Source organism: Camelus ferus, chromosome 22, assembly GCF_009834535.1.
Source record: "Camelus ferus isolate YT-003-E chromosome 22, BCGSAC_Cfer_1.0, whole genome shotgun sequence".
NCBI lineage: Eukaryota > Metazoa > Chordata > Mammalia > Artiodactyla > Camelidae > Camelus > Camelus ferus.
Genome location: NC_045717.1, coordinates 24,459,006 through 24,486,691, shown reverse-complemented (window position 1 = coordinate 24,486,691; position 27,686 = coordinate 24,459,006). Strand labels below are relative to the sequence as shown.

Below are 27,686 nucleotides of genomic sequence, written 5' to 3'. Positions count from 1 at the left end.
CTTTGCTAACATTGCTCCTCTCTTGCACATTCTTTCCCAATCTTTCCCCTATCCTTTGTGCATAAAAGAGGATGCTGTTTGGAATGTCACCTCCTCCAGGAAGCCTTCTTGGATTGATGCATGCTTATTGATTTTTTCCATCAATTGTTGTTGTATTGAATGAATTGGAAATTAATAGTGAATCAAAATGTGTAAATGAATCCAAAAAGAGGAACAAGAAAATGACTTCTGCCAAAGTGCTTACAGCTTCAGTGCTGAAATCTCTGACAGAGTTGAGTGATTTTCTGAAGCAGAAGATTGCTGGAAGTTTCCAAATGCTTCAACAGAAGATGCTGGGCTAAATCAGAGGATTGCCTCAGAATATGCATGACCTAACTTCCTTCCCCCAAGATCCTAGTGGGGCTATTATGAATAGTTTGAAAAACCTCCCCTGTGATTCTGATGGGCACCCTGAATGCTGATCCACTGGTCTACGTCATTTCAGACGTCAGAATGTCAGAGAAGGAAGGGAAAACATCCTAATGGTTTAAACGAGGAAACTGAGGCCCAAAAGTGATGTCCTCAAATTTCCTGTTTTTCCATATTATTTCCAACTAATTCTACTGATTTAATCATCCAACCTACAGGATAAATAGAATCCCAAAATTGGGCCAAATTTAACTCCTCTCTCCTCATTTCTGTTTGCTTGAGAGATTAAATTGGTGCTGAAGAAAACCTGTTCTGAGGCTCGCAGGCTGACTCGGAAAGTCTCTGTTCTACATGAGGCTTTGTGTTCACTCAAATATATATTGGGTACCTACTAATATATTAGTCACTGATAGGCCCTGAGGATACAGTGATAAATGATTCCTGCTAATGACAGAAACAGAAACTAATTCATTAACCAAAAACACGCTAATAAATAAGCATAAGCTGTAATTGCTCCAAGAAAAAGAACAGTGTTGTAGAAACTTCATCTGGTTGGGAGTAGGAGAGGAAAAGTTTCTTTGGGGTTTCAATCTAAGATCTGAAAGTTAGGTAGAAATCGACCAGGAGAAGAGCTGCAGAAAGTGTTGCAGGCGAGGAAACAGTATGTGCAAAATCCTGAGGATTAAACCAGAAACAACCACTTAATTCATTCCCTCTGAAAATATTTACTGCATCTCAAATGCTTCTGAAGAGATGCTCAGAGTTTATTTATTTTTATTGTTCATATAAAGTAATTTATAATTTTAACTGCTGTTGCTATATTCATCTTAAGTCCAGGTAGTGTAAAAGAACTTCAGTTCACTTAAATCGCATTTACAGGCTGTCACTGGCGCCTTACGTAAAGCGTTTCGTCATGACGTAGGAGCCTGGCCCTCCTTCCTCCCACTGACCGATCCCACGCGCTCAGCCAATCACAGAATCGAGCTCTCAGCGTGACACCACCCACCCCCAATCGCAGGGCATCTGCTCCCCGCCTGAGACTGGCCGCCGAGAGGAAGCCCCGCCCTCTGCAGGAATATCAATAAGGGAGGTATGTGAGGAATGGAAGCCTCGGCTCTCGCGAGGATGCTCCCGGCGCTCCCTTCTTCCCGAAGAGGGCCGTCACGTGATGCGGCCTCACCCAATCGAAGCGTGGGCCGCGGGGGTCTCCGCGGTTCCCGCCAAATACGAGCGCGGCGGCCGCGGCAGCAGCGGCGCGGGCGCGAGGGCGAGCAGCAGCGGCCGCCGGAGCTGAGCCGGCGCCTCCGCCGCCTGAGGGAAGCTCGAGACGCCGCCGGGGCAATGTTGGAAGAGCCGGAGTGCGGGGCGCCGGGCGCCCGAGCAGCGGCCACAGGTCGGTTCTGGCCCGCGCGGAGGGGAAGGCGGGGCGCGGCGCGCGGCCTGTGCGCACGGAGGCAGCAGTTGTGGATGGACGGGCCTCCCGGCTCCGGGCCCGCTGCTCGGCACCTGGCGTTCGGTTCGCGGGCCGTTACAATCCCGAGACAGGGCCTTGCGACCCGTAGGGCGCCCTCCTTGACGTTATTGTTGCGGCCGCGACCATTTTTTCCCGGCGCTTTTGCGTCAGTTCGTCCTTCCAGAGCCCTCTGTGGTGACGGGTCATTGTGGCCAGGAGAGGAAATTGAGACCCAGTGTGGTGAAAGGGCCGGCTTTGCAGGTTACTAAGTGTGTTTGTGTCCCCTGAACAAGTTGGACCCTGCAGCGGCCTTAGGGCCGGGTGGGGAACCTGAGGTCGGGGGTCACACGGGCTCAAGGACCCTAACAGCTGCGTCGGCGGGTCTGCACAAGCCCAGGTAAGAGGCCCAGATGGTAGGGGTCCCGGGTTCTTGATGCTGCCGGATATGCATGGTGAGGACTTGTCTTTCCTTCCTGTGTCTTGGGAGGGGGCTTTCTGGTGCCTGGCAAGCCCCCAGAACTTGGAGTGGTGAACCAAGGAAGACCAGACTGCTTGTCTCTCTTGCTTGACTCCCATTTTACCTCCAGCACTTGGCGCAATGCTTGGCATGTAGTAGGTGCCCAATAAATATGGATTGGTTGAATGAATTAAGTGTTGGCAGGGACATCAATTAGTCTAGTCCAAGGCTTCTCAGCCTCAGCATTATTGACATTTGGGGCCATCCTGTGCACTGTAGGGTGTCCAGCAGCATCCGTGGCCTCCAGCCATTAGATTTCAGTAGCAACCGCCCCTTCCCAGTTGTGACAACCAAAAATGTATCCAAAGCATTGCCAAGGGGCCCCCTAGTTGAAAACCACTGTGCTAATTGTTTCCAGACTGTGGGATTTTAAAGAGACACAGAATTCATATAAATAAAGTTGGGACTGATTGTTGTGGACAATCATTTGACCCAGTAAAGATGTTCAATTAAAAAAATTTAAAAAGCACCATTTGCTGTGACCATAAAAGGGAAGGATGTTTTAATGCTAAATAAAATTATGAGGGATATAATCTCAGAATAAAGAGCATTGGTAAGTTTGTATGTGTACCTTTGAGCAGTCTGGATCCCTGGATGGGATCCTTTTTTCTGTAGACCTGAGGTTGCTTCTGGGCCCAGGTCACTTCTGTTCCATCTTCGGTTCTGTTGCATCAAAGCTGGTGACTCAGGGCCATGCCTGTAAATCCTTGTCGTTGTCCTAAAAATAAATTTAAGTGGCTAAAGGTTATATATCCCTCAGTTGAGGGAAGAAAAATCCTTGTTTTTAGTAACTGAGAACTTGAGAATATTACCTTGAAATGGACAGAAAGGAAATGTGAGTCTTCTGGATACCTTTCTTATATTCCAAGCTTGAAAGGGGGGAGGGCAGGTTCATCTATGGAAAGCTGGGTTTTTTATAAAGCCGTGATCTGCTTTTTACTAATACCCACATATATATATCTTTTTCTAAAATGTAGATTGGCCAAAATAACTAAACTAGATTTTTCCAAGCCAGATCTAGATGTCAGCTTCTAAATTTATTTTAGCCATTTGAAGATATCTATCTAAAGATTTGATTCTATTTATGATCATTTCTGCATCAGCTTTGATATTGTTAGGTGCTTTTTTTTGAGATTGTGTGTATGTGTGTGTCTGTGTGTGTGTATAGGAAAATATTCTCCCTTACCATTTCTTGATAGCACTTCAGCTCTAGCCTGGCAAACTCAAAATGCTTTCAAGTTGTATTATCTTTATAAACTATATTTTAAAAGGAAGTAAGTTCTATTCTAATTTTACAGCTTTGTTGATGGGGGAGTGATTGGATTGGAGGAGGTTGTTTTGGGGTCATATTCATGTTGAAATCAGTGATACAGTGTTTTCTCTCATCTCTACTTTTACTCAGTCCCCTTTTCATTGTTCCTGTTACTGTGTTCATTGATTTCCCACTATGTGCCAGACCCTGGGCTGGTGGGACAGGTACAATATGGAACAAATCTTGTCCGAGTGCTGGCGTTCTGTTGTAGGGAGATAGAAACACAAAGGTCTCAGAATGATAAGTGCTCAAGGAAAATAAAAGAGTGAAGATGTGACAGTGTCCAGGGCAGAATTTCTCAACCTATTAACATTTGGGGCCAGATAATCTCTGTTGTGGGGGGCTGTTCTGTGCTTTGCAGAATATTTAGCAGTATCCCTGTCGCCTACCGAGTCGATGCCAGTGGCATCCTGTCTCCAGTCATGACAACCAAAAGTGTCCTTAGATGTCACCAAATGTTCCTGGGGGCGGTGGAGGCAGGCGGCGCGAAATCACCCCCACTGAACAAGCACTGTGTGCATAACAGGTACTGCGTATGTATTTGCTGCTTCACTGTTTCCAACATTTAATAACTTACCCTTTGACACTTATTCACAGCCATGGATTGCAAAGACAGACCAGCTTTTCCAGTCAAGAAGTTAATACAAGGTAACTTTCTGGGAATGGATTAAATATTTTGTCTCCTCAATTATATTTTTAATTCCCCTTGGGCAGAGGCCATCTTTTGGGGTCCTCAGCAGACGCATCAAGGGGTTAGAGGGGAGAAAACAATTGCACCTTAAAACTGGAAACTAGGAAACCCATTTCATTACACTACTGTCCCCAAGATCAAATCCAGAGGTTCTGCCTTTACAGCTGGGTTTCTCTACCTCAGCACTGTTGATTTTGTCATTTTTTGTCATGGGGGAACGTTGCTATCCTGTATATTGTAGAGAGTTTAACAGCATTCCAAGCCTTCTCCCCAAGTTCGTGACAACCGGTAATGTCTCCAGACATTGCTGGATACCCCCTGGCAGGCACAGCTGCTCCTGGTTGAACCACTTTTTGCACGAATGTCTCCAAATCCTTTCATGTAGGCCAGATTAGTGGTTGGATTATATAAAAAAGGATGGTTTCTGGTTTTTAAAGCTTGGTTGTCTCATTCGCCTGTAGCAGCCTGCCTTCTGTGACAACTGATATCAAGTTTGATGGTGGTGGCAACCCTCTTCTGAGGTTAAAGGGTTAGGGGCAGACTAGACTCTGAGGGCATGATTGTTTTATAAACTGCTCAAGAACAGGTTTGTTCGGTCTTACACTATAAAGTAGTTAATGAGATGCTTTGGCATTTGAGGAAATGTGGGCGCCTTGGGAAGACACCCATCTGAACCTCCTCACACTCCTGAGGTGTTGCCATGTATCTCTTCAGAGCAGCCAGAAGGCTGGCATGCAGTGGGAGGGTAGTTGTTTCATCGGCAAGAAATGCTGAAAGCCTGGGATGCTAGGGGCAGAGAGAAATCTTTCTGCAAATGGATCTCCTTTTTGCTTTTCAGAATGAGAGGCACTTATCTTCAAATGGGATTTCCACCCATAACAAGTAACTTTGGAATTTGAACAGATCAGAAAATGTCTCTTTCAAAATTCTGTCAGTATCCCTGCTATAAAAGCTTGTCAGTTTTTTGCTTTTGCCTTTAGTTAGGATGTTGGGAAACTACATAATGAAAAGATAACCCCTTTTTAAACTTGAGAAATCCCCCCCCACCCCCAGGCACAGCAAGGTTGGTCGCTTGTGAGCATATGGAGTATGAGAGTATTGATCACACTCACTAAAAAGGTGGCCTCCTTCTCTTCTTGTTTTAGCGCGTCTGCCATTCAAACGCCTGAGTCTTGTCACAAAGGAGAAGACTGACGACGGGTTGGAGGACACGAGGGGCTCTCAGAGCACCTCTGTGCAGAGTCAAGACCCCGACTTAGAAACCTCTTTGGACCACTTGGAGAACGGCTGTCATATGGGTTCTGACATAGATTTTAGGCCAAAACTTGCCAATGGGAAGGGTCCCTTAGATAACTTTTTAAGAAGTCAAGTCGAAAACGATATTGGCCAGAACATGGTCATGATCGATTTGATGGAGGACTTGAGTGACCTAACCGACAGCAACATGGGCCACAATAAACCAAATTCTGCCGCCTCTCTCTCTCAGAAGAATGTAAATGGGGTCACAGAAGAAGCTGGAGGTGAGAGGGGGCTGCCGAAGGCCAGTCAGAAGGACAAGCTGGCGTTTCCTGAAGAGGCCCTTTCAGACATTCCATGCAAAGTGGAGGAGAGAGGTGCTGAGTCAGGGAGTGCAGAGAGGAGTGGACTGGAGCAGAAGGGCCTGCCCCAAAGCTGCCCTGAGCTGAGAGGCGGCCTGAGAACGTGCTCCAGGCAGGACCAGGACAGGTGGAGCGAAGCCAGGGGCATCCTGTTCAAAGGGAAGGTGCCTGTGGTTGTCCTGCAGGATATCCTGGCTGCCAGACCCCGAGCCAGGTCTCCTCCCACCACCCCTCTGGGCCAGGGCATGCCCTCCGAGAGCGAGACGCTGGGGTCCAGCCCCGAAGAGGACTCTGTCCTGAGCCATTCATCCCTGAGCTCCTCCTCTCCTACCAGCTCACCCGAGGGGCAGTCTGCTCCTGCAAAGCAGCGCAACAGCCCCAGCCCCTTTCCCACCTCCACAGCAGCCCACAGAGTGAGTATCTCCCATAAACCAGTGCTGATGGAATCCAGAGGCTTCTGGGTCCGGCCCCTCACTCTTAACTCGGATACTGTGTCACCCAGATGGCTAGTGGCCAAGTGACTGGGGCCACAGACCAGATCCTGTGACTTCTGGTGCAGAACTCTTTCTGATTTCAAAAGCCGTTAGAAGTGTTCAGCTCCATGTACCCTGCGATGTGCTGGTAGTTTGGTTAGTTACTGTTGTGTTGGTGCTGTCCTGGTCGCCTTGTTCACATCTAATTGATGGTACTGGTCACCTTAGCCACGTTAGTGACTAACAGATGTAAGCAGGCAACTGACCGTCACGTCAGCCTTTAGCTTCAGCTCCCTGCACTCCTCTGGTTCCCACAGAGACTCGTAGGGCTATTGCTGGTAAACAGTCCATAAGCTTTGGTAAAGAAAGCCCAAGACAGCAGGGAGAATCAAATGGGGAATTCTGTAGGGTTGGCTCTTGTCAGCATGGCCACCCACTTTGAAAACCTCACCCAGAGCAATCAGAAGGAGAGACCTAGCACCATTTTTAAGGACCCCTGTTTCTGTCACTGGTTTCCCATCAGCACAATGGCAACTGTCTCTGTTTTCACCTGTCCCTAAGGTCCTGTGGGTAGAGCTGTTAAAATTAGTCAAGAATCCCAAATTGTGTTTAAAAGTGTTCTTTGATTTTGTAGCACTTGTGTTTTTTCATATCAGGTTTTCATAGAAGATTGGATCCTGGAGTGGGTGGTTCATTTTCTACTGTACCTGCTTAATTTGACCGTAACCAACCAACCGTGATTGCTTTCTGAAATTTAATCTCTAAGGGATGAATTATTTTTCTAGATGATTACATTTCTTGTCTTTTACCCCCTGAGGAGATCGGAGAAAGGGAAAAATGGCTTCCTCTTTAGTTCACAAAGTATCAGTCACGAGTGGGGTCATCATTTTTTCTTCTAAGTTTCTAAATACGGCTGACTGAGATGCTCATTTTTTAAACTTCCATCCGAGCCATTAGTCGGACTCAAAATCCGAGACTGAGTTTCACTGTCAGTCGTCTCGTTCTGTTCTGTCCAACCATTGCTCCAGGTCCTTCCAGGCGGCTGCTTGTGTTTTGCAGAACTGCTTTGTCATGTGACTTGTTATAGCCAGTGAGCCTGGACATCAGGACATGTACACCTTTTCCATTCTTCTTAACAACTTCCTTTTTTAATTTTGTTTTTATGTCCATAGACAATCCTGGGGATTGGGAAGCTACATACTTGGGCCTTGACACAGAACAGTTTTCCTTCTTGTCCACTGTCCCAAATGGCCATAAATCAGCTGAGCACATGAACCAAGAGTGCTCAGTTTAGGAAGTCCTGCCTCTGAGATGCTAGGTCTTACTCTGAATGCAGACTTGGAGTTTTGAGATGTTCTAGAAGACAGTGTTACCACACAGCTTTGCAAATAATTCACACTGCAGGTGGCGAAGGTCCCGCCCTGGGCCTTTGGCAGAAAAGTGCCCCAATCACCCACCGGCTGGAGGTAGAGCCCCTGATGCTGGGCAAAACCGCAAGTATGACGGCGAAATCAAGGGATGACCGGGAACCTGCGGGCGCTGTGATGGCCAGACAGCCTGAGACAGCAGCCTCCAGCATCACACACTCAGCTTTCTAGTTTATCTGTTTACCTTTCAGGAGTGCTGGATTTCCTGGTTGGTTGATACCTAACTCTGACACCTTTCCCTGCCATGTGGTTGGTTGGTTGGTTGGTACCTAACTGTAGCACCTTTCCCTGCCGTGTGCCCCTTTTTCCTGACCCCTGTTACTGTAGAGAGTACTTTTCTTTTTCCTTCCTCCCTCTCCACTTCCTCCTCCTCTCCAGATTGTAGGCAGAAATTTGTTGAAGGCTCACAGATTGTTTCCTCTTAACCATGTCATAGATTGGTTTTCATTGGGCTCAGTTAGTCCTGGACCGGGTACTGAGAAATCAAGCCCCCAAGCATTTACTGGTCCCCAGTGTGTGCTTTTTCCAGGGGAACTGGGTGCGATGCGGGTCCTGCTGTCTCTTCCCAGGGAGTGCAGGACAGCATCCCCCGAGAGAGCTTTATTTTGTTTTGTTTTGTTTTGTTTTGTTTTGTTTTGTTTGGAGTACTCCCAGGTATCTAGAGAGTCTCACTTTGAAAAACAATTTAGGAATACCTTGTTAAGATAATTCAGGACTCTCTTCTGTTGGTGCTTAGCATCAGAACTTTTTAACACCTAGGCTAGAACCATTTCTCCAGTTTGCTTGCAGTTAAATGTGTAATTTAGCCTACATTGTTGATGACTCAAGATTATTGTTCCATAAAGGGCTGTGTGGTTAGTGGTGTGACTGGAATCTATGTCTCACCTCTATACACATGAGCCCGGATTGCTGGAATTTTCCCAGATAATTTAAATTATACGAGTACTAAATTCTTCGTGTTAAAAAAAAAAATCACTGAAACATTGCAGCTCCCTCTGGCTTTTTTCTGTCTCCTAGGCTGCCGTTGTTGTCAGTCATAGTCCTCTGTGTGGTGCTTGTGTGGGCAATCCCTGGGAATACACAGTATCATTTTGTTTCCTTACATGAGCCATGATACCGTAAACATGTTTCTCTTTGATTCCAGGGTGTCTTAGCTGTGTTTCACGTTGGGATGGGAGTATCTGTCTCTGTTAACTGCTGTATCACGTGCTGATGGTGCGATGGTGCGGACGTACTGCAGTTTGCACAGCCATTCTTCCTGGATGGATGGATATTTCTCTTGTTGCTAATTCTCGGTCTTGACAGACAGTAGTTGCCATGAGCTTCCTTGGGCTGCTGTTAAGTAGAACTGCAGGCTCACAGGAATGGGCGTGTGGGTTCGGCTGCTTGCAGTCCCCGTGTGGCTGGGCCTGTCCTCAGCCACCTCTCCTCACCTCAGCTGCTGAGACTTACTTGCTCTGGGCTTAGAAATTAGATCTCCTTACGTGTCACATCAGAGTGAGTGGGCTCTAGGATTCTTCTGAATACAGTGCAGGAATTTTATTGCACAGACATAGTCATATCAGCCTTGACTCTTTGGAATGGTTGATGTGTGTGTGTTTCAGCTTCATTCTGGGATCCTGGATCTCGTTTTTGGTGGCCAAGTTCCAGATAGGTCAACTGTGGCCCATATTTTGAGAGAGTTCTATAAATACTTGGGCCAAGTGTCAAGAAGATAAAATATCCATTCAGTAAGTTCCATCTAGATGTCTAGTAAAGCAAGAGAGATACTGGTTTTAAATCATAATTGCTCTGGTTGTTGGATATCATAAAGGCAGCTTCTGGTGGTCATGTTACCTCCAGTGCTCCTGGACTCACAGCAGAGGGGAAGCATTATAAAAGGCACTGATTCTGCAGCTGAAATTCAGCAAGTATGGGCAAGACTAAACAAATGTGTTTTCGTCCCCAAATATTCTCATATTGCGGTCTGGCAGTCACATTTGGTGCTATCATCTTTGAACACAAAGGACAATGACATAGACACAGCAACTTAGACTCCTGCCGTTAAATCCTTTATTGTGGGGGTGAAGTCCAAGTTGGCTGGCAGAGTGGATTCTGGAGAGGCAGATACATCCTTCTAAGCTCTTGGTGAGACTGCGTTAGTAACTGGCGTTTCTGTCACGCTTGCCCGGTGAGACGGGGTTGCGTGTTCTGCCAGTCATATGGCTTTCATGCCTGTGAAACATGTGGCTGTGCTTGGCCCTCTCTTGAGGGAAGGCTTAGTTCAGAAAGAACTCAGGGTATCCCAGGTAAGAAGGATGTCTTAATCTGTGAGTTTTTTTCAGTAGAAAGTCTTAGTCAGGTCTGAGTCTTTCCCAGTAGAGAAATAACTGTTTTTACATAGTTTTGTTGGAATGTCAGACCATTTCAAAAGAAATGGGCTTTTGGTTTTTCAGCTCAGCTTGTCTCATCTTTTGACTACTTCCCCAAGTCTACAGTGAGCCTCGGTATGTATTTCTTTCCGGCCTGAATTCTCCCCATTGCTCTTCCAGCGAGTGCTTTGGTTACCAGGATTCCTGCTCTGGAGATAGCTTAAGCCTGGAGTCTGGACTCCTCGTTCGTGTTCCTACCTGGGACCATCTGGCCAGCACGGCGAGTGAGTCCAGCTGTGCATCTCAGTCAATCCTTGTAGCTCACACTCAATTCATTTTGCAGAGACGATAGAGACTGCTGTGCTCCAGAACGTAGGGTTCTAGAGCAGATCGCCACCTCTGGCAAGCTGACCTTTTCTCCTGGGCATTCACTCTGTATTCTAAAAAGCAGAGCTGTGCTGGGCAGGGAGTACAAATTGGTGGCCGGTGGGAATCCAGCCCGTAAACATGTCTTTCTTGATTCACACGGTGGTGATCTTTAGACATTACAGGCAGACTGCCGAGATGGTGCGGGTTAGGTTCCACACCCCCACAATGATGCAAATATTGCAGTCAGGCGATCTGTTGGTTTCCCAGCGCATATAAAAGTTATGTTTATGCTGTACTGTAGTCTATAAAGTGTTATGTCAGAAAAAAAAGGACATACCCTTTAATTTACAAATAAAGTAATTTACAAATAGTTTATTACCAAAAAAAAAAAACCACTGTTGTCTGAGCCTTCCGCAAACCATAATCTTTGCGATAGTAACATCAAAGATCGCTGACCACAGATCACTGCAACAAATGAATAATGATGAAAAAGTTTGAAATACCGTGAGAATAAAATGTGACACAGACACACAGGGAGCAAATGCTGTTGGGAAAATGGCGCCAATAGACCTGCCTGATGCAGGGTGGCCACAGACCTTTAGTTTGGGGGGGGGGGGATAAAAGTGTCTGGGAAGCACAATAAAGCAAGGTGTGCCTGTGCTTACAGAATTCACAGAAAATTCCCACTGTCAGCCTCCCAGGAAAATCGGAAGAGGCAGCAGTGCTGGGCTTCGAGCCTTTAAGACCCCGTCCTCTTCAGACAGGGCGAGTCCTTCAGTTGGCTACAGAACTACCACTGTGTCATCTCCCTGATGGCTGCTGGCTGTGGCTTCTGCTTTCCAGCTAGGCCTCCTTCATTTTTATCATCTGCCTTCTGGTCTCTCCTTTTATCCCCAGATGCACACAAGTGCACATTCATTGGAGATTATGACCCACCTAAGATGTTTTGGTTCTGTTCAGTGGAAACTGGTCACCTGGAAAGGTTTTCGCTGTTCTTACTTTGCAAAGATCTTAACAGCGTGGGTCACTGTTTCCTCCTTCCCCTCCCCAAGGACTATGCGGTATTTAAATGTGTTAAAGTGATTGAAACAGCCCATATTTACAGATAAATGTCTTTCCTTTCAGATAAGTAAGAAATTGGTCAAAGACTCTGCAGAGAAGAACAAGATGAGATTGCAAAGAGTAAGACATTTCCCCTAAAATAGAAAGTTCCCCTGCTGTGCTTTTGGCGGTACATAGGAAGCGAAGCCTCTGCCCTTCTTTGGCCCAGTTTTCACTTTCCCTTGCTTGTCCTGAGCATCATTTTGCGTCTTGCTTCATTTTACATAACTGGGCCTCGTGCTTGTGGATTGTATCATTTTTAGCTTTGCTAAATCCTAAGGTTTTGCGTGTAGTGTTTTCTAAGCTTTTATTACAGTGAGTACTGTCTTAATAGCTGGGCATCCTATTGTAGTTTAAAACTTCCTTAAAAAGGGCGGGGAGGGTGTAGCTCAGTGGTAGAGCGTGTGCTTAGCATGCATGAGGTCCTAGGTTCAATACCCAGTCCCTCATTAAGTAAGTAAATAAATAAATGAATAAACCTAATTACCTCCTCCTCTCCCCAAACAAACAAAAAATTGCCTTAGAAAGAACCCCATCCGTCTCCCTGCACCCCAGGCTCCTACACATAGATTGAAGTTCAGTTCCTTCCCAGGTGTTGTGCTTTTTGGTGTTCCCTACGCCAGATGGTAGATTAGTGTTTAGTGGTTCCCTGCTGAGTCTTCGATTCTGGTCTCTGGAGGGGGGTCACCAAACTTCACACACAGCAATGCAGGGGCCTTCTTTCTTACTGGGTGAAGAGCAGAGAAAGCCATGGACTTCTCCCCCGCCAGCTCATGGAAGGGGTGCCTGTGACAGTTGGCTGAGTATTCACCAGGTGCTTCCAGTGCTGTCTGCCTTATGGCTGCGTTTGATTTTTGTGCATTTTGGTATTTTGATGGCTCTTTTAGAGTTTATCTCACTCTTCATTGGAATTTCAGAGATAGGCACCTGCAGGGCAAGGGGTAAGGAGGGGCTCAGATGTGGCTAAAAAGTTCTGATTTACACATGATTCCAGAAGCCTTTTGTCCTCTTAGTTAGCAGTGGGGAGACGACTCCTCCCTGCCCTGCACTCGCAGTGCTGGTCTCGTTACTCGAGTTACTCTGTCAGACCAGCCCCTTCTCCAAGGACCCCACGTGTCAAGTGTGGAGGGTACTTGGCAGGGACGTCCGCACATCTCCAGCCGCATGCCTCATGGCTTTTGTGAAAGGGACCAGAGGTTGAGCAGGCTGAAGAGCAGGATATTCTCCGGGGACAAGAGCATAGGCACAGGCCCAGACCGAAAGCTGAGCTGTGAGGCTCCTGCCAGATGGGAAGCCATCATTGATGATGCCAGTCCTTGAAACTCACCCAGTGCTGTGTTGGAAGATGACGCCCTTCCACCCTGGAGGTGACACTTGTTCAATGTGAATTCTGATTAGTCACATTCTGGGCCACATATGAATTCTGTGGATGTGATAAAATGAGATGTTCCCATTTTAAAGACTATCAAAGAAACTGGCAGTTTCCTCCTGCTGGTGGTGAAACAGCACTACTGTAGTCATAGAGATCACTCCTGGCCCTTCCTAACATTTGATCTTCTTTTCAGATTCTGAGAAGTCTTTGTTTTGCTTTTGAGAAATGGTTTTAAAGATGAAAAGAATTTTTTTTTGCTTTTATTCTCTATGTGTTCTCATTTGTTTCCCCAGTTTTAAGATTTACTCATCAGATTCCCCATCCTTGCCTGATTCCACTCTCTCATTTCAAGAGAAGTAAAATAAACCCTATTGTCTGGTATAGTTTTGGGGGGATGGGAAGGAAATTGTTTTTGTTTTGAAGGTAGGGAAAACCTGTGGGTGTTTTTGTGTCTTCATTTTGCCAAGGTATTCTGATAAATTAAGTGCCGTTCAGGCCTAACAGCGGGCACTCTGCATAAGTGGCCCAGAGGTACTTACTTAATCTTTTTTTAGTTCAATAAAAAATGACCCTCATCCTATGTGAAGATGGTGTCTTAAAGGAAGGCCCTGTGGTGTCAGCTAATTCTCATCACCCTTCTCACAACAGCACGAAGTATAATGGACTGAAAGCTCACTGCTGTGAGGACAGTGGCCGCAGGCCTCTCCCGGGGCTGGCTCCCTAGTGCTCCCCCTGCTGTTTAGCGCGGTTGCCCTCGGGGCGGCCGCCAGGCTGAGCTGTGGCTGGTCTCTGTGCAGGACAAGGAGCGCCTGGGCAAGCAGCTGAAGCTCCGGGCCGAGAAGGAGGAGAAGGAGAAGCTGAGGGAGGAGGCCAAGCGGGCCAAGGAGGAAGCCAGGAAGAAGAAGGAGGAAGAGAAGGAGCTGAAGGAGAGGGAGCGGCGGGAGAAGCGGGAGAAGGACGAGAAGGAGAAGGCGGAAAAGCAGCGGCGCAAGGAGGCGCGGCGCAAGGAGCGCCAGGAGGCCCTGGAGTGCGTGCCCCTGCCCCCCCCCCCGTCCCCTGGGGCACCCCTGGGTCCCCCCTGCGCCTCCACGCGGCGCCCGTGTGGGGCGGCTAGAACTGAGTTTCACGTTCACAGGGCTAAGCTGGAGGAGAAGCGGAAGAAAGAAGAGGAGAAACGGTTGCGAGAGGAAGAAAAGGTAGAATATTCTTCCAGAACGTGCAAGTTCCCATGTGCTTGAGCAGCGGGGGTTTTGCCGGATTGCTCTTCAGCGTTGGTTCCCTGGGTGGTGGGAAGCCAAGGCCCCCAGGGACTGACACATGTAAATAGACACACTCTTGCTGGCCTGTCACGTGCCTGCTGCTGGACGTCCCGGGCCCTCTGCCCACAAGAGTGGCCCTGACCCTTTGAGGTTGCCTGGTACCTGCTTGTGGGCTGATGGGTTTTGAGAGCTAACATCAAAATGATACTTTCAACTTAAAAATGCTTAGGGTTCAGTTCTAGAGGCTTTTACGTGTTTTGCATGTTTCTCTTCATTCTTCCTCATCCTCTTCTCTTAAATTGCAGCGCATTAAAGCAGAGAAGGCTGAAATCACGAGGTTCTTTCAGAAACCAAAGACTCCACAGGCCCCCAAGGTGAGCAGCTGGCTTCCTCTGGCTTTACTCATGGTCTCTGTCAGGCTCTTCCTTTTGAAAAAATAAAAGGATGTCTTTGACCTGCTGGCTCTCCTTTCATCCAGAGGGACCTCCGCTTGCCCAGGGAGCTTTGATCTCTGGTCGCATCTGGAGGCTCATTGTCACTCACCACGTCCCAAAGACGCAAAAAGTGGCACATGTGCGAAAACTTCCAAGTGTTTAGACGTTGCTTCATGAGCAGTTTTGTGCTGGGAGCTGTGTGGAAAGGTGTGAGGGAGGAGTTTCTGCTCAGATAGGAGACCAGGCGTGGAACAACCATGTAGGATCCAGCACAGAATTCTGCCTCCCCGTCTGCCACCCAGTCAGCGTCTAACCAGCCTCTGCTGATGGAGCACCCAGACCTCCGTCCCCTTCCTCTCCTTGCTCCAGAGGTAACTCATCTCCAACGCAAGGGTGTCCTTCCAGATCTTCTGGGCATTTACATCCCTTGGTGTACTTGTGTGTTTATGCACATGACAAACTAAGAAGTTACTGTGTTACCACTCTGTTCACTTGGCTGTATTTTGGATTCTTGCCACGGTGGCCCGTCTTCATTCTCTCTTGTTGCCACACAGCGTGTCCGGGTGTGGGTGGCCTTGCGATTTACACCCCTTCCCGTCTTGATCCCCTCTCCAGCAGTGCGTGGATGTTACCAGTGCCTCTCTGCATGTGCGCCTGCTGTCAGACGGCCACCTGGACATGGGCTTGCTGCTGGTCTAGGGACGCACGTTCTTGAGGTGGTATTTGTTACTGTCCAGGTGCCCTCCCAGCACCGGCTGTGATGAGTTTTCTAGTAATTGTTCCGACCTGACGGGTGGAAAAGACGTATCTTTGCTTCGCTTTACGTTTTTCCTGATTCCCAGTGCAGCTGCACATCTTTTCCTCTGTGTCTGCCATCTTACTTCTTCTGTAACTTCCAGGTTCCTATTTCTCACCCATGTTTCTGCAGTTGTGGCTTTCCCCCCCAGTCTCCAGTTCTTTACGTAGTCTGGATTTTCATTCCTGGGGCTGCACTGCACAGGCTTTCTCTCAGCCCGTTCTGTGCCTTTTGACTTGTTTATGGTATCTTCTCATACAGAAATTTTTCATTTTAATGTGAACAATTTTAATCTTTTATGGCAATTGGTTTTTGGTACAAAGCCTGTAAGACTATATATAATATCACGGTCATAGACGTTTTCTAGTTTTTTTTTTTTTTTTCAGGTTTTTTTTTTTTTTTTTTTTTTTTTTAGCTTAAGCCTTGTTTTTTATGTTTAGTTCCTTGGCTTAGCTAGAATTCTTTATGCCCATGGCCCTGTTTCCCAAGTGGATACTTGATCTTCCCAGCACCTATTAGTGAAGAGAACAGTCTGCTGGTCCTTGGCCTCGGCTGCATGTTGGACTCACCAGGAAACTTGAAAACTCACTGGGGCCTGGATTCCATCCCAGAGAATCTGATGGGCTGGCTTAGGCATTGGGATTTTGAACAGTTCCCTGGATGGCCCTGCCGAGCGGCCACGATAAGGGTGTCAGCCTCAGCTGTTGTTTCTTGCTGGGTTGACAGGCTCGCTTCCTTACGCTCAGCCTCAGAGATGTCGACTCCTCCTGACCCCCACGTTGTCCACGTGTGCCACCAGTCCTGGGGCCCGCTGACACGGACACTCACGCAGCTGAGGGAGCCCCGGGGAGGGCACCCCAACTGCAAGGATTACCAAGGACGAGCTTTAGACACAGGCACTGCTTCAGGCTCAGGACAGGCTTTGGTGTGAGGTCAGCTCTGTCAAGCCATCATGTGTTGTAATGGTGTGGCTCTGGGTAAGCTGGTCATCCTCCCAGGTCTTAGTTTCCTCACCTGGACTCTCAGGTCCTAGTCTTTAAAAAACAAAAAACAAAAAATCCAGGTTCACTGGGGTGTACTTTCAGAATGAGGTCTGTCCTTTTCAGGAGTGCGTTTCCAGCATGTCTGTCACCCCAGACGGCTCCCCTGCTGTTCACCCCCTTTTTCGGCCCCGGCAACTGCTGATGGAGCCTGTGGCCCTGTGGTTTTGCCTTTTCCAGAAACCTGTGTAAATGGCATCACACAGTGTGTGGCCTATGTGCGTCTCCTTTAACCTGCCAACCTGGGTGACCCTTAAAAGCACTGGCCAAGTGTTCGCAGCACCTCGCCGCTGCTGAGTGTGCACCATCACATCCCTTCTCCATTTCAGACCCTGGCTGGTTCCTGTGGGAAGTTTGCCCCTTTTGAAATTAAAGAGCACATGGTCCTCGCCCCTCGCTGTCGGACTCCCTTCGACCAAGACCTCTGTGATCGGTTAGACCACCTCCTCCAGCAGCAGAGCAGCGAATTCTCCTTCCTGAAAGATCTGAAAGGCCGGCGGCCCCTCAGGTCTGGACCCACCATGGTTTCTAACCGGAACACAGACCTTTTTAACAGGTTAGTGCCCAGGGAGACTGCTGTTTGCCTCTTGGTGAAGTCAGAGAGCCCTGGGTTCTGGTTCGCTGCTGAGTCCTATGGCCTTGGCCACTCCTTTCCCTCTGGAACTCCATGCTTCATCAGTCCTCTCTCTTCTGGCTTCCATGAACCTCCAGAGTCTCTCAGGTGTGGTGGCCTTGCTGAAAGCCACAGCTTTGGAGTGCAGGCTGCCTGTCCCACTGCCTGGACCTCTCACTTCCGTGCCAGCCTCCCTGGGAGGGTGTCCTTTGTTCTTGACATTTGTGTGTCCTCCTCAGCCCCACTTTTGTACTTGCTGTGGGGCAGCAGCCTGATAGTCTAGTGTCTCCCTCCTTGCACTGTGTCCCTGGGGTGAATATTAGCTTGCTTTGGAAATAGGGACGCTGCTGCAGAGATGGGTGGCCGATCTCTGTAGAGTGCCCAGCCTGCTGCTCTGGGGGCGGGTGAATGCGCCACAGAAGGGGCGTTCCTGAGTGGGGGTTTCACTTCTCAGCGACATGGTGATCGTGGAGAGCAGCAAAGTGGATGGTGTTCCTGAAAGGAGGAAGTTCGGCAGGATGAAACTCCTGCAGTTTTCTGAGAATCACCGACCAGCTTACTGGGGGACATGGAACAAGAAGACGACAGTCATTCACCCGAAGGACCCCTGGGCCCAGGACAGGGTGAGCGCGAGCAGCGGCTGACCCTCTTGTGTTTCCTTCTCAGCGTGCTGTGGAGTCCATAAGTGTTCCAGCCTTTCCGCTCTGCCTTTCCCTTCCAACCCTGAAGACAACAATGACCACTGGGTGTTTGTTTTCTCAGGACCTCCTTGACTACGAGGTAGACAGCGATGAGGAGTGGGAAGAGGAGGAGCCAGGAGAGTCCCTCTCCCACAGTGAAGGGGTGAGCACTTGTAGGTTCTGAGCAGAAGACTGCGGCGGCCCCAGGCCAGCACCCCTCACAGACAGCATCTGTCTAACCTGCTGGAAATCCCAGCTGGCTTGTAACACCTGCATTTCCAGCTTTTCTTGAAAACCCTTATTTGGTGATACTGCCCTGTCTGGCAGTGGAACCCTTGGGTTGGGGCAGGCCCACTCCCTGCTTCACCAGGGCCCCAAGCTGACCGCGGTGCAGCAGGACTAGTTAGTGGGATCTTAGCCAGTCCTCACGGTGTCCGTAGGAACTACACCTGAAGCGGTAGACGGTGTTTTCTTTCTGAGGTTTTCAGAGATTAAAGCCTTACAGGAAGCGCACGTGGCTTCCACGGATTATGATCATGTGCACTTTTTTTCCCTCTTTTTGAGGATGATGATGATGACGTAGCAGAGGATGAAGATGAGGACGATGGGTTCTTTGTGCCCCATGGGTACCTGTCTGAGGATGAAGGGGTAACTGAGGTGAGAGGTGAATGGGGAGGCGTCGGGGCTGGTGCTTGGCCGCTGACCTGGGGGTGGTGACGTAGGTCCCAGCCCGCCTCATAGCCGATTCCACGTGCACCTCGCTCCTCACAGCCTCAGAGGCTCAGCCCAACCCCCCAGCTTTCTCAGCTCTGCCAGGTGGTGGGACTTTTGGGGAAGCCATCTCTAGGGCTCAGAAGGCCTGCCGGGTTGTGGTGTTTTGGTGGCGGGGAAACGGTGACTGGTGCGATACCAGTAGGGGGTGATTTTTTCTCAGGGTCAGACTTGAAGGGCCTGGGTTCTTTCTACCTTTCCGGCCAACGAGGCAGACATGCCTCATGCCCACGGGGTAGCTGTCTTAGCGAGTGGCATCGGTCTGGCGTGGGAGAGGCCACACATGTGATTTCGGGTTGCTGAGTTGACAGCTCCAGGATCACATGTTAACCAGAGAATCCAGGGTAGTGTCAGAGGATCACTGGCGAGGTTATCAAAATACCTGTGCCTCTCCAGTGATGGCCGGAGAAGAGGGTGCATTTCAGACCCTGAAAGGGCGAAAGTACCACTTACCATTCAACCTGAAAATGCTTTCTGCCTGTTTTGTCACCCGTCAGGGGTCAGAAGAGGGATGACTAGACATGGCGGGCAGTCTGGGGAGCTGCACTGGCCCTGACTCTGTGAATGGCTCTGCCCACTGCGGCCTGCTCTCTCTCTCACTGGCCCAGAGGCTGGGACTGCGGGTGCTGGGGAGCAGGGGAGTGGGGACCCTGAGCAAGTGTCTGTTCTCTACCCTGCAAGGAGTGTGCTGACCCGGAGAACCACAAGGTTCGCCAGAAACTGAAGGCCAAGGAGTGGGACGAGTTTCTGGCCAAAGGGAAGAGGTTCCGGGTGCTCCAGCCTGTAAAGATCGGCTGCGTCTGGGCGGCCGACAGGGACGGCGGTGCCGACCTGAAGGTGCTGCAGCAGTTCACGGCGTGCCTGCTGGAGACCGTCCCCTCTGAGGAGGAGCCGATGCCCAAGGCCTCCAAGAGAGAGAGGAGGGACCAGCAGAGTGAGTGCCAGCTCCGGGCGGGATGGAGGGGGCCAGGCTTCCAGCTGCTCCGACTCCCAGGTGGTTCCTAGGCCAGGGGCCGGAGACTTCTTAGTCAAGTGGAGTGATAATTTAGAAATTCTTAAAAAAATAGCAGAAGCCACCACTTTCTGAGCATGTCTGTCCTTTCTGTGATACAAGAGCAGTGCAGCCACGTCACCGACTGGCATAAGACAGCACCGGGCCCAAGGCCACACACCTCGGTCCCTGGCTCCCCAAAGCCCGGGAGGGCCGTGACAGTCTATCTGAACGAATCCTGCCTTGTGCGGCTTGGGCTTCCAGAATCTCTTCTGGAGCAAGTTCACGTGTCTTAAATCTACCCATAAAAGACTACCCGCACTAAACCTACTGTGGTGGTCACTTCGCGATGTTTGTAAGTCACATCATTATGCTGCATACCCTAAGTTTACACAGTGCCGTGTGTCAGCTGTCAGTAAAACCGGAAGGAAAAGAAAGGCCGCTCGGTGGCAGATGGCAGAACCATGTGCGGTGTTCATTCCGCTTCTCCCCGAGTCTCACAGCTGCCCCGTGTCTCCCTGTCCCTGCCAGTCTTGGCCCAGCTGCTCCCATTGCTGCACGGGAACGTGAACGGGAGCAAGGTCATCATCCGGGAGTTCCAGGAGTGCTGCCGCCGAGGACTGCTCAGCAAGGACGCCGGCAGCCCCGAGCGCGGCTCCACCAGCCCCCCAAGCCCTGGCCCTTCCCGCCCCCAGACCCCCACTGCCGGCGAGGACGCCGCCATCCCCTCCAAGGCCAGGCTCAAGCGGATTATTTCCGAGAACTCGGTTTACGAGAAGAGGCCCGATTACAGGATGTGCTGGTACGTCCATCCAGAGGTGCTGAAGAGCTTTGCCCAGGAGCACCTGCCTGTGCCCTGCCAGTGGAGCTACATCACTGCAGTGCCCTCGGCCACCAGGGAGGACAGTGGCAGTGTCCCCATCACGGGGCCTGGCCAGGGGATGCCCATCTCGCTCAAGAGGAAATCAGGGGGCAGCATGTGCATCACCCAATTCATGAAGAAGCGCCGGCACGACGGTCAGGTGAGTGGCCGGGCTGTGCGGCTTCGTCATCTGTAACACATTCTTTCAGAGCAGTTTTAGATTCACAGCCAAACCGAGGCGACAAAACCGACCAGACCTGAGGGGAAGGACAGAGATTTCCTGTATGCTTCCCTCCCTCACACCCGAAGGCACAGCCTTCCTGCTGTTGGCACCCTGCCCAGAGCAGCGCGTTGTTACAGCTCATGAGCTGTCGCCCCGAGTCCGTACTTCACTTCAGGGCTCACTCCTGGTGTTGCACGTTCTGTGGGTTTGGACAGACGTATGACAGGTCTGCACTGTCACAGTATCTCACAGAATCACGTCAATGCCTTAGAAATCCCCTGGGGTCTGCCTATTTCTCCCTCCCTCCCTCCAGGCCCTGGCAACTACTAATCCTTTTACTGCCTCCATAGTTCTGCTTTTTCCAGAATGTCCTATCCTTGGAATCGCACAGTATGTAGCCTTTTCAGATTGGCTTCTTTCAGTTGGTAATGTGCATTTAATTATCATGGCTTGCTAGCTCATTTCTTTTTAGCACTGAATAACGTTCCATGTGGTGGCTTTATTTAGTTAGTAAGATAGTTTTTACATCATTCAATGCAGTTTCTAAGCACTTACTCTGCGCCAGGTCGCCTGCTAGGTCTTGCAGGCACAGTGGGGAGCAAAACACCATATAATGGGAGACGGGCTCGCAAAGCGAACAGCCGTGTACTTGCAAACTGACAGCGCACGAAGGAGAAAGCCCACGGCCCCATGGGGACCTTGAGGTCGGTGGGCTTCCTGAGAAACGCCCCCAGAGTGAAGTCTCCAGTGCTGCCTGTACCCCCTGGTACAGCCTGGGGCCCTGACTGCAGCCGCGGGCACTTTGGTTCTTACTGAAATGTGGGTGTAAATGTGTCTCGTCTCATGTCTCTCACTGGAGACCTGGTTTGCTGTGTAAGCGCTGGGCCCTCACTTTAGGCAGGCATCTCACAGAGCTAGAGGTTTGGGAGACTCCATTTCACAAGGATGAGATGGAGGTGTGGTGAGAACTGGGTTTCCGGCTCTTGTCTCGGGCCTCCCTGGAGGGAGCCGCCGCTTTAGGAGCTGCTGCTGAAGGCTGGGTGGTGTCGGAGGAAGAGGGGAGCCACAGTGTGTGCCCCTCACCCCACTCCTGCCCCTGCCTCTCTGATGTTACTTACTGGTGAGGTCTTTGATGTGTCGTAAACCTTCCTAAACTGTCACAGCATGGGGACCATCAGCGGTCTGACGTGTTCCTGTCGGCTGTTCTGTTACACCCGGACCCTGTCCGGGTGAGGTGTGGACATGGCTTGGTTCAGGGGAGCCCACCTGTTTAGGAGTCAGGCCTCAGCCCCACAAACACTTCCCTCCCTGGGCTCAGCCCAGAATGGTCCACTGTGTGTTCAGGCTGCACTCGGGCCGCAGATCGTGCCTGGCCGATGCCACCATTACCCAGACTGTCCCAGAAGGAGCGCAGGTGCGGCTGCTCTGGTGGAAACCAGCTGGGCAGCCAGTTTTTAAAAAGCCGGGGTTGGAAGACACATTCTGTTTCCTTATCCAAGCAGTGTTCGCAGGCTTCGTCCCCCATCCGCCTCCCTCAGGTTCCATGTGAGGGCTGCAGCTGCGTCCTGAGCCCCCTCTGCTCTTCCTCTCCTGGCAGGGGGTGTCCTCACACAGGCTCGAGGCCTGTTTCTCTGCGTGGAAAAGGACGGCGTAACCCTTATCACCTGAAGCCTCACGCCAGGCACTTGACGTGGGTGCCTGCGTTTTCACTGGTACTTTGTTATTTACTGAGCCTCCAGGAGAGAGAAAATCCTCCCAAATAAACCGGGTGCCCCCTCCCCAGGGGAGAGGCGTTTCATCTGACGATATTCCTGTGAACGGTGCTAGTGCGACTTCTCTCTGTTCATAGGCAGTGCCTTGAGGCTTCGCAGTGTGGCGGGGACTCACGGAAGGCTACACAGCCCGTGGCTCGCGCCCCAGCCTGGGCCTTCACTTCCCTGGGCACGCTGGCCGCAGCCAGTCTGACTCAGCGAGTCTCAGGGCGGGTGCCAAGTTCTTACAGTTTCAAAGCCCCTTCTCAGGGAGTTCCATGGGAAGGGCCAGGACCACAGCATGGGCTAGCACACTGCATGCATCACAGGAAGGGAAGCTCTGAGCTCGGGCTCTTTGGGGTGGTGGGGAGTCATCCCTGCCGTTCCTCTGAGCACTCGAGGTGGACAGCACTTGGTCTCCCAGGCCTGTGCAAGGCCGCAGGTAACAGCCCCCACGTCACCTTAAATGCGTGTGGGTCTGTCTCCAGCAAGCAGAAGTCCTGAGCTGGTGAACACTCATCTGGGGCCAGCCTCCTCCTGCCTCCCACTGCCTCCTGACTTCATCTGTGGCCTTTGTCTTCATGGTTGCAGAACGGCTGCCACACCTCCGGGGAGCAGGACCAGGATGGCCGGGGCCTTCCTAGGGGAGGATTCCCATTTAGCAGGAAGGAAGCAGCTTCCATCTGTATCTTTTGGCACAGCCACCCCAGCTGCTGGGGAGGTGGGGGAGGTGAGACCTTCACCACCAGCAACAAAATTCTGCTTGTGTGGAAGGGCGGGTGGGAGGACAGCTCTGGGTGCGTGCTGAGTGGGGCCTGTCACGTGCGCGGGAAGGGGAGCCGTGGGCACAGCTTCCTGGAAGTAGGGCTGGAGGCCCGGGAGCATGCAGGGTGCCTCCCCTTGCATTTTGGTAAAGCCACTAACTGATGCTTCCACCCCCTTGGGGATAATTTTTGCTATACCATAAACATATGTGAATATTTTAGATTAGTTTGGGCTTTCTAAATTTGTGGCAATTTAAACTTTTCTTTTCACGAACCAAATAGTCATAATACCTTCTGCGTCTACAAGGCCTATGCTCCAGTGACACCTGTGGTTATGTGCCAGTTCTGACACCGCGTATGTGTGTGGCCCCAAGGTGGCTCAACTCTTTGGCTTTGGTTTTACTTTTAAATGGGGGGAGGCTCTGTTTGCTCTTTCCAGTCAAAAATATTCTGTGATCAAAAGGAACCTAAAAGATAGACGGGATTTCAAAATTGTAGAATAGATACGCAAGATTATACTGTACAGCACAGGGAAATATACACAAGATCTTATGGTGGCTCACAGAGAAAAAAATGTGACAATGAATATATATATGTTCATGTATAACTGAAAAATTGTGCTCTACACTGGAATTTGATACAACATTGTAAAATGAATATAAATCAATAAAAAGGGTTAAAAAAATGGGGAAAAAATCTAAGAAAAACTAAAAAAAAAGGAACTTAAAAGGAGACCAGGTGTTACCCAGTCTCAGTTCTTTATGGTTGTTCACCGTCTTCCCAACTCCGGAGGCTTCCCTTCTGTCTCTGCACGCTCCACCTGCAGGACAGCGACGTGGTGAGCTCCGCCGCGCCTGCAGACTGCTGACAGCTCTCAGCACAGCAGGACTCAGGATGTCGTCCTGAATTCTTCATTTTAGAATGTTGTGCGCCCGGGGAGCTGTGGATGGTGGCTCCTCTAAAAACTTGTGGACCCAGAGAAATCCTCGTCCATCTGCACTTGCACCTCCTGTCTGGAGGGCCCGGGGACCGGGGAAGGCTGTGCAGAAACCTGTCTGTCCCATTGCTCACCAGACCCAAAGGAACACCCCCAGGTTGGCGTGGTTGAGAGCTGCTCAGTTCTTCTGAAACAAGTAGTTGGAAACTGCCTGCAGCATCCTTCCGGCAGCAGTGCTCCCTGCTTGCCTGGGGCCATTCCTGCCTCCGTGGCTCCCAGCCACGAGGACCTGGTGTGGTGCTTCTACCTGAGAACTGGGGACTGCGGACATGAGCCTGGTCTGCCAGCCAGGCCGGGGAACCCGTGTGCAAGGCAGAGGGTCTTGTTGCGCTGTCATCCTTTTTCCAGGCAAGGATGACAGGAATTTCACAAGTGTTTTGAGAAATAGCCTCGCTTCAGAAGTAAGCCCAGCTCTGACTCCTCTGCCGGTTCTCTTGTTCATTTATAGAGTGTGAAGCTCGGGTGGCTGGTTGATGTTTACAGTTAGGCCTGTTACTTTCTCCATCCTCTCTCTCTGTCCCCTCTGGTAAAAGCCCAGGCTCAAGATCTCATTGGAAATCCTACCCTCAGTAGAGGCTTCCCACTCCTCCTGACCCCTGTCCACGCAGCGCACATGGCATCCTCAGAGCAAAGCTGGTCTGAGCATCAGTGAAAGGAAAGTGTCACCAAAGCATCAGGCAGAGGGGACTAAGCTGTTGGGCAGAGAAGAAAACACTGACCAACTAATGTCTCAGCCACTTAGTCCCAGTAATAATTCAGGGAAGGTGTGTGCCTTATCAATCTCTCTTTCAAACCAAACCAGAAACCCAGAATTCTAATTTAAAAACAATTCACAAATTGTTTCTGTAATAGGATAAATAACGATGAGGGTAGTTTTCAGAAATCTGAACACAATTAGTTCGTGTGAGAGGACTCCCCAAAGTTTCCTCTGGGGAAACTGACCAGACTCCTCAACTTTTGTTGCCAAAATGGGCAGAGGTCAGGAGTACAGAAGCAGGTGATGGGAGGGATCACACCATCCCTGGCTGCTGCTGATGGACTGTGTGCCCTTGTCTGTCCAGGTTGAAGCTGGGGACCTGGATGGCTTCCAGGCGGACACGGAGGAGGAGGAAGAAGAGGAAGGAGACTGTGTGCTGATGGACATCTCGGATGTTGGGGGTGAGAAGGGTCCCAAACCCTCCTCTTTTCCTTCAAGTTGGCAGGGGAGGGAAGAACGGGCACCTTCACTCTCCCGCCCGCCTTCTTCTGTGACTAACGAAGACTGAGTTCAGAGGCCCTGGAAGGCACTGGGCAGGCTGGCCAGGCGGCGGTGTGGGCACAGGGCTCCAGCCCAGGCCCGGACCATCTGCCCTGGTCTGAAAGCTACACGTGGGACACCAGCGTCCTGAATGTCGGCAGTGATGAGCCGCGTCGGGAGGCAGGCTCCAGGGGCGGGAGCCGAGCCTCCCCGGGGGCAGGGAGCCTGGGCCGTTGTCCTCGGCCTGCACAGCAAGCCGCTGGGCCTTGGTGCCCGCCTCCCCCGCCTCCGCCACGGGCTTCCTCTCCCGGGAGGTCGGGTGCAAAGCCAGCTGAAGGGTGCCAGGGAAAGCGCCCGGGCACGAGGTGGACACCGCCCAAGCCTTAGTGAGGAGCAGGGCCTGCCCGCCCACTCCCACGGCAGGTGCAGTGGCTGAAGCCCCTCCCTCTCTTGCCTTGCAGAGGTCCAGGCCCCGTGCGGAACCACTTCTGGAGCTGGGGGGGCTGTGGGAGTGGACACCAGAGCGAGCCTTGTGCCCTCCAGCTCGCTCGGCCCCTCCTGAGCCCCTGACGGGCCGTGTGTGTACGTGGACTGGTTAGGGCACTCTCGGCGCCTCTCAGATACTTGAAAGTCCTGACTCCTGTGTAAAGAGCACTTTGTCCTGCTTCGCAGACCTCCCTGGAGGTCTGGAAAGGTTATATAGGATGCTTGATTAGTTCTTTTTGATACTTGTAAAGATTTTCCCCCAAAAGCTGCATATTAATCTGCCTCTTAATAAAGCATTATTGTGATGTGATGCCCTGCACGGGGAAAGCCTGGTCGTGCCCTGTGGACCCCTGGCAGATGCCACGAGGAGATGCTTGTAAATGAATTGAAGCCCGTGGGTGTGGCGTGGTGCCCGGACCGGACGTGGCTGTGTATAAACTGTCTAGCCCTGACCTGGCACATTGTCGTCTTTTCAGATACGTCGCCTCCGTGAGCGGTGTGTCCGCTGCCCAGTGCTCTGTGCCGTCGGGTATCTGCTACCCCCTTCCCCACACGCGGACCCGTGATGTTTGTATGAAACTTTACGCTTTGCAAAAGCTGTCTCATCGCTTTGTACCTCTTTGTTGTGAAATACTCGGCCTTCCCGCTGACCCAGTTCAGAGGGCTTCTCAGCAGGTGCTTACTTATGCCAGTTAAACCCTCCTGCTCCTCAGGTAGGCAAGCAGAGGGTATTTCCAACCTCCATGAGCTGAAACCCGGCTTCCAGAGCTGACTTCTGAGTAAGGCCACACCTCAGGGAAGCATCGAAACTGAGGACAGTGGCGCCAGCACAGCACCTGAGCATGGTGTGCAAGGCCCCGGAGCAGCCCGACACGGGGACTGTGACAGGCCCTGCAGAGGTGTGCGAGCGTGTGGTGAAGGCCGGGGCAACTGGGGTTTGGGCAGAGTTCACAGGGAACTAGACTCCTGTCCTGCTAGCCCTTCCCGTCACGTTGTATTTGCTGTCGACATTCCCGAGGGAGAAGGGGGGCACCATGGATACAGCTGAGAAGGCAGCTCGACCCCGCCATCGGGGAGCTCACTGTGTGGCGCAAAGCCCCTGCCAGGCCTGGGAGGACCCTGGCCCCACCCAGGACTAACTGCCGCAGGTTGGGTGCAGCTGCCGAGCGCCAGCACAGGGACGGGGCTCACGTGTGACTCCCATCTGTGATGTGACTACCTGCACCGGTCAGGTCAGCTTAAAGCCATGTCAGTTGCCGCCTGACAAGCTGCAGCCACTCCCAGCAGCAGCTGAGGGCGGAACGTGAGACCAAAGTGACAAGCCTAGGCAGTGCTGGGTTTCAGCGATAAGGCGGTAAGGGGGGGTGCCCAGGTCCTGCCCCCACGTGAGAACAGAGCTGCCGGCAGCCCAGATGTGAGACAAAGCACTGTGGGGGCTACTCACCGGCTGGGGGGCTTGTTTCTACTCATACTTGGGGCCTGGAAGCTTCAATCTCCCAGAGGCCAGAGGAGTAGGCCCCACAGGCCCCCATGCAGGCAAGGGTCTAGAAGGGACTAGCACCGGGGAGAGTGGTCTAGAGCCCAGGCTCAGGCAAGTGCAGCCCACACTCCAGGCCCCGGGTTCCGCCTGTACTCACTCCTTGTGGCTGTGGTAACAAATCACCACAAACCTGTTCTTACAATTCTAGGGGACAGAAGTCTGATGAGGTG

The 27,686-nt window shown here is 51.0% G+C and overlaps 1 protein-coding gene across 2 annotated transcripts; it reads left to right on the top strand.

Annotated features, from left to right (window-relative positions):
• Positions 1-1,513: 1,513 nt before the first annotated feature.
• On the top strand, positions 1,514-26,428 carry CHAF1A (chromatin assembly factor 1 subunit A). Of its 2 annotated transcripts, XM_032465865.1 has the most exons (15): positions 1,514-1,801; positions 4,288-4,338; positions 5,527-6,392; positions 11,725-11,781; positions 13,870-14,099; positions 14,208-14,268; positions 14,637-14,705; positions 16,931-17,157; positions 17,669-17,837; positions 17,977-18,057; positions 18,459-18,551; positions 19,347-19,599; positions 20,188-20,678; positions 25,315-25,411; positions 25,952-26,428. In XM_032465865.1, the coding sequence occupies exons 1-15, from the start codon at positions 1,534-1,536 to the stop codon at positions 26,050-26,052; spliced, it is 3,114 nt and encodes a 1,037-aa protein (XP_032321756.1). In that variant the 5' UTR covers positions 1,514-1,533; the 3' UTR covers positions 26,053-26,428. The 2 variants fall into 2 exon arrangements, with proteins under 2 accessions (XP_032321756.1, XP_032321757.1); XM_032465866.1 differs by lacking the exon at positions 11,725-11,781.
• Positions 26,429-27,686: the final 1,258 nt, after the last annotated feature.

What these genes read in the sequence shown, in the direction of transcription:
- CHAF1A (XM_032465865.1), top strand. Translation starts at nt 1,534, where the DNA reads ATGCTCCCGGCGCTCCCTTCTTCCCGAAGAGGGCCGTCACGTGATGCG. An exon ending in CCCTCTCCCACAGTGAAGGG is followed by an intron (nt 18,058 to 18,458) that starts GTGAGCACTTGT and finishes CCTCTTTTTGAG; the next exon opens with GATGATGATGATGACGTAGC. An exon ending in GGACATCTCGGATGTTGGGG is followed by an intron (nt 25,412 to 25,951) that starts GTGAGAAGGGTC and finishes CTTGCCTTGCAG; the next exon opens with AGGTCCAGGCCCCGTGCGGA.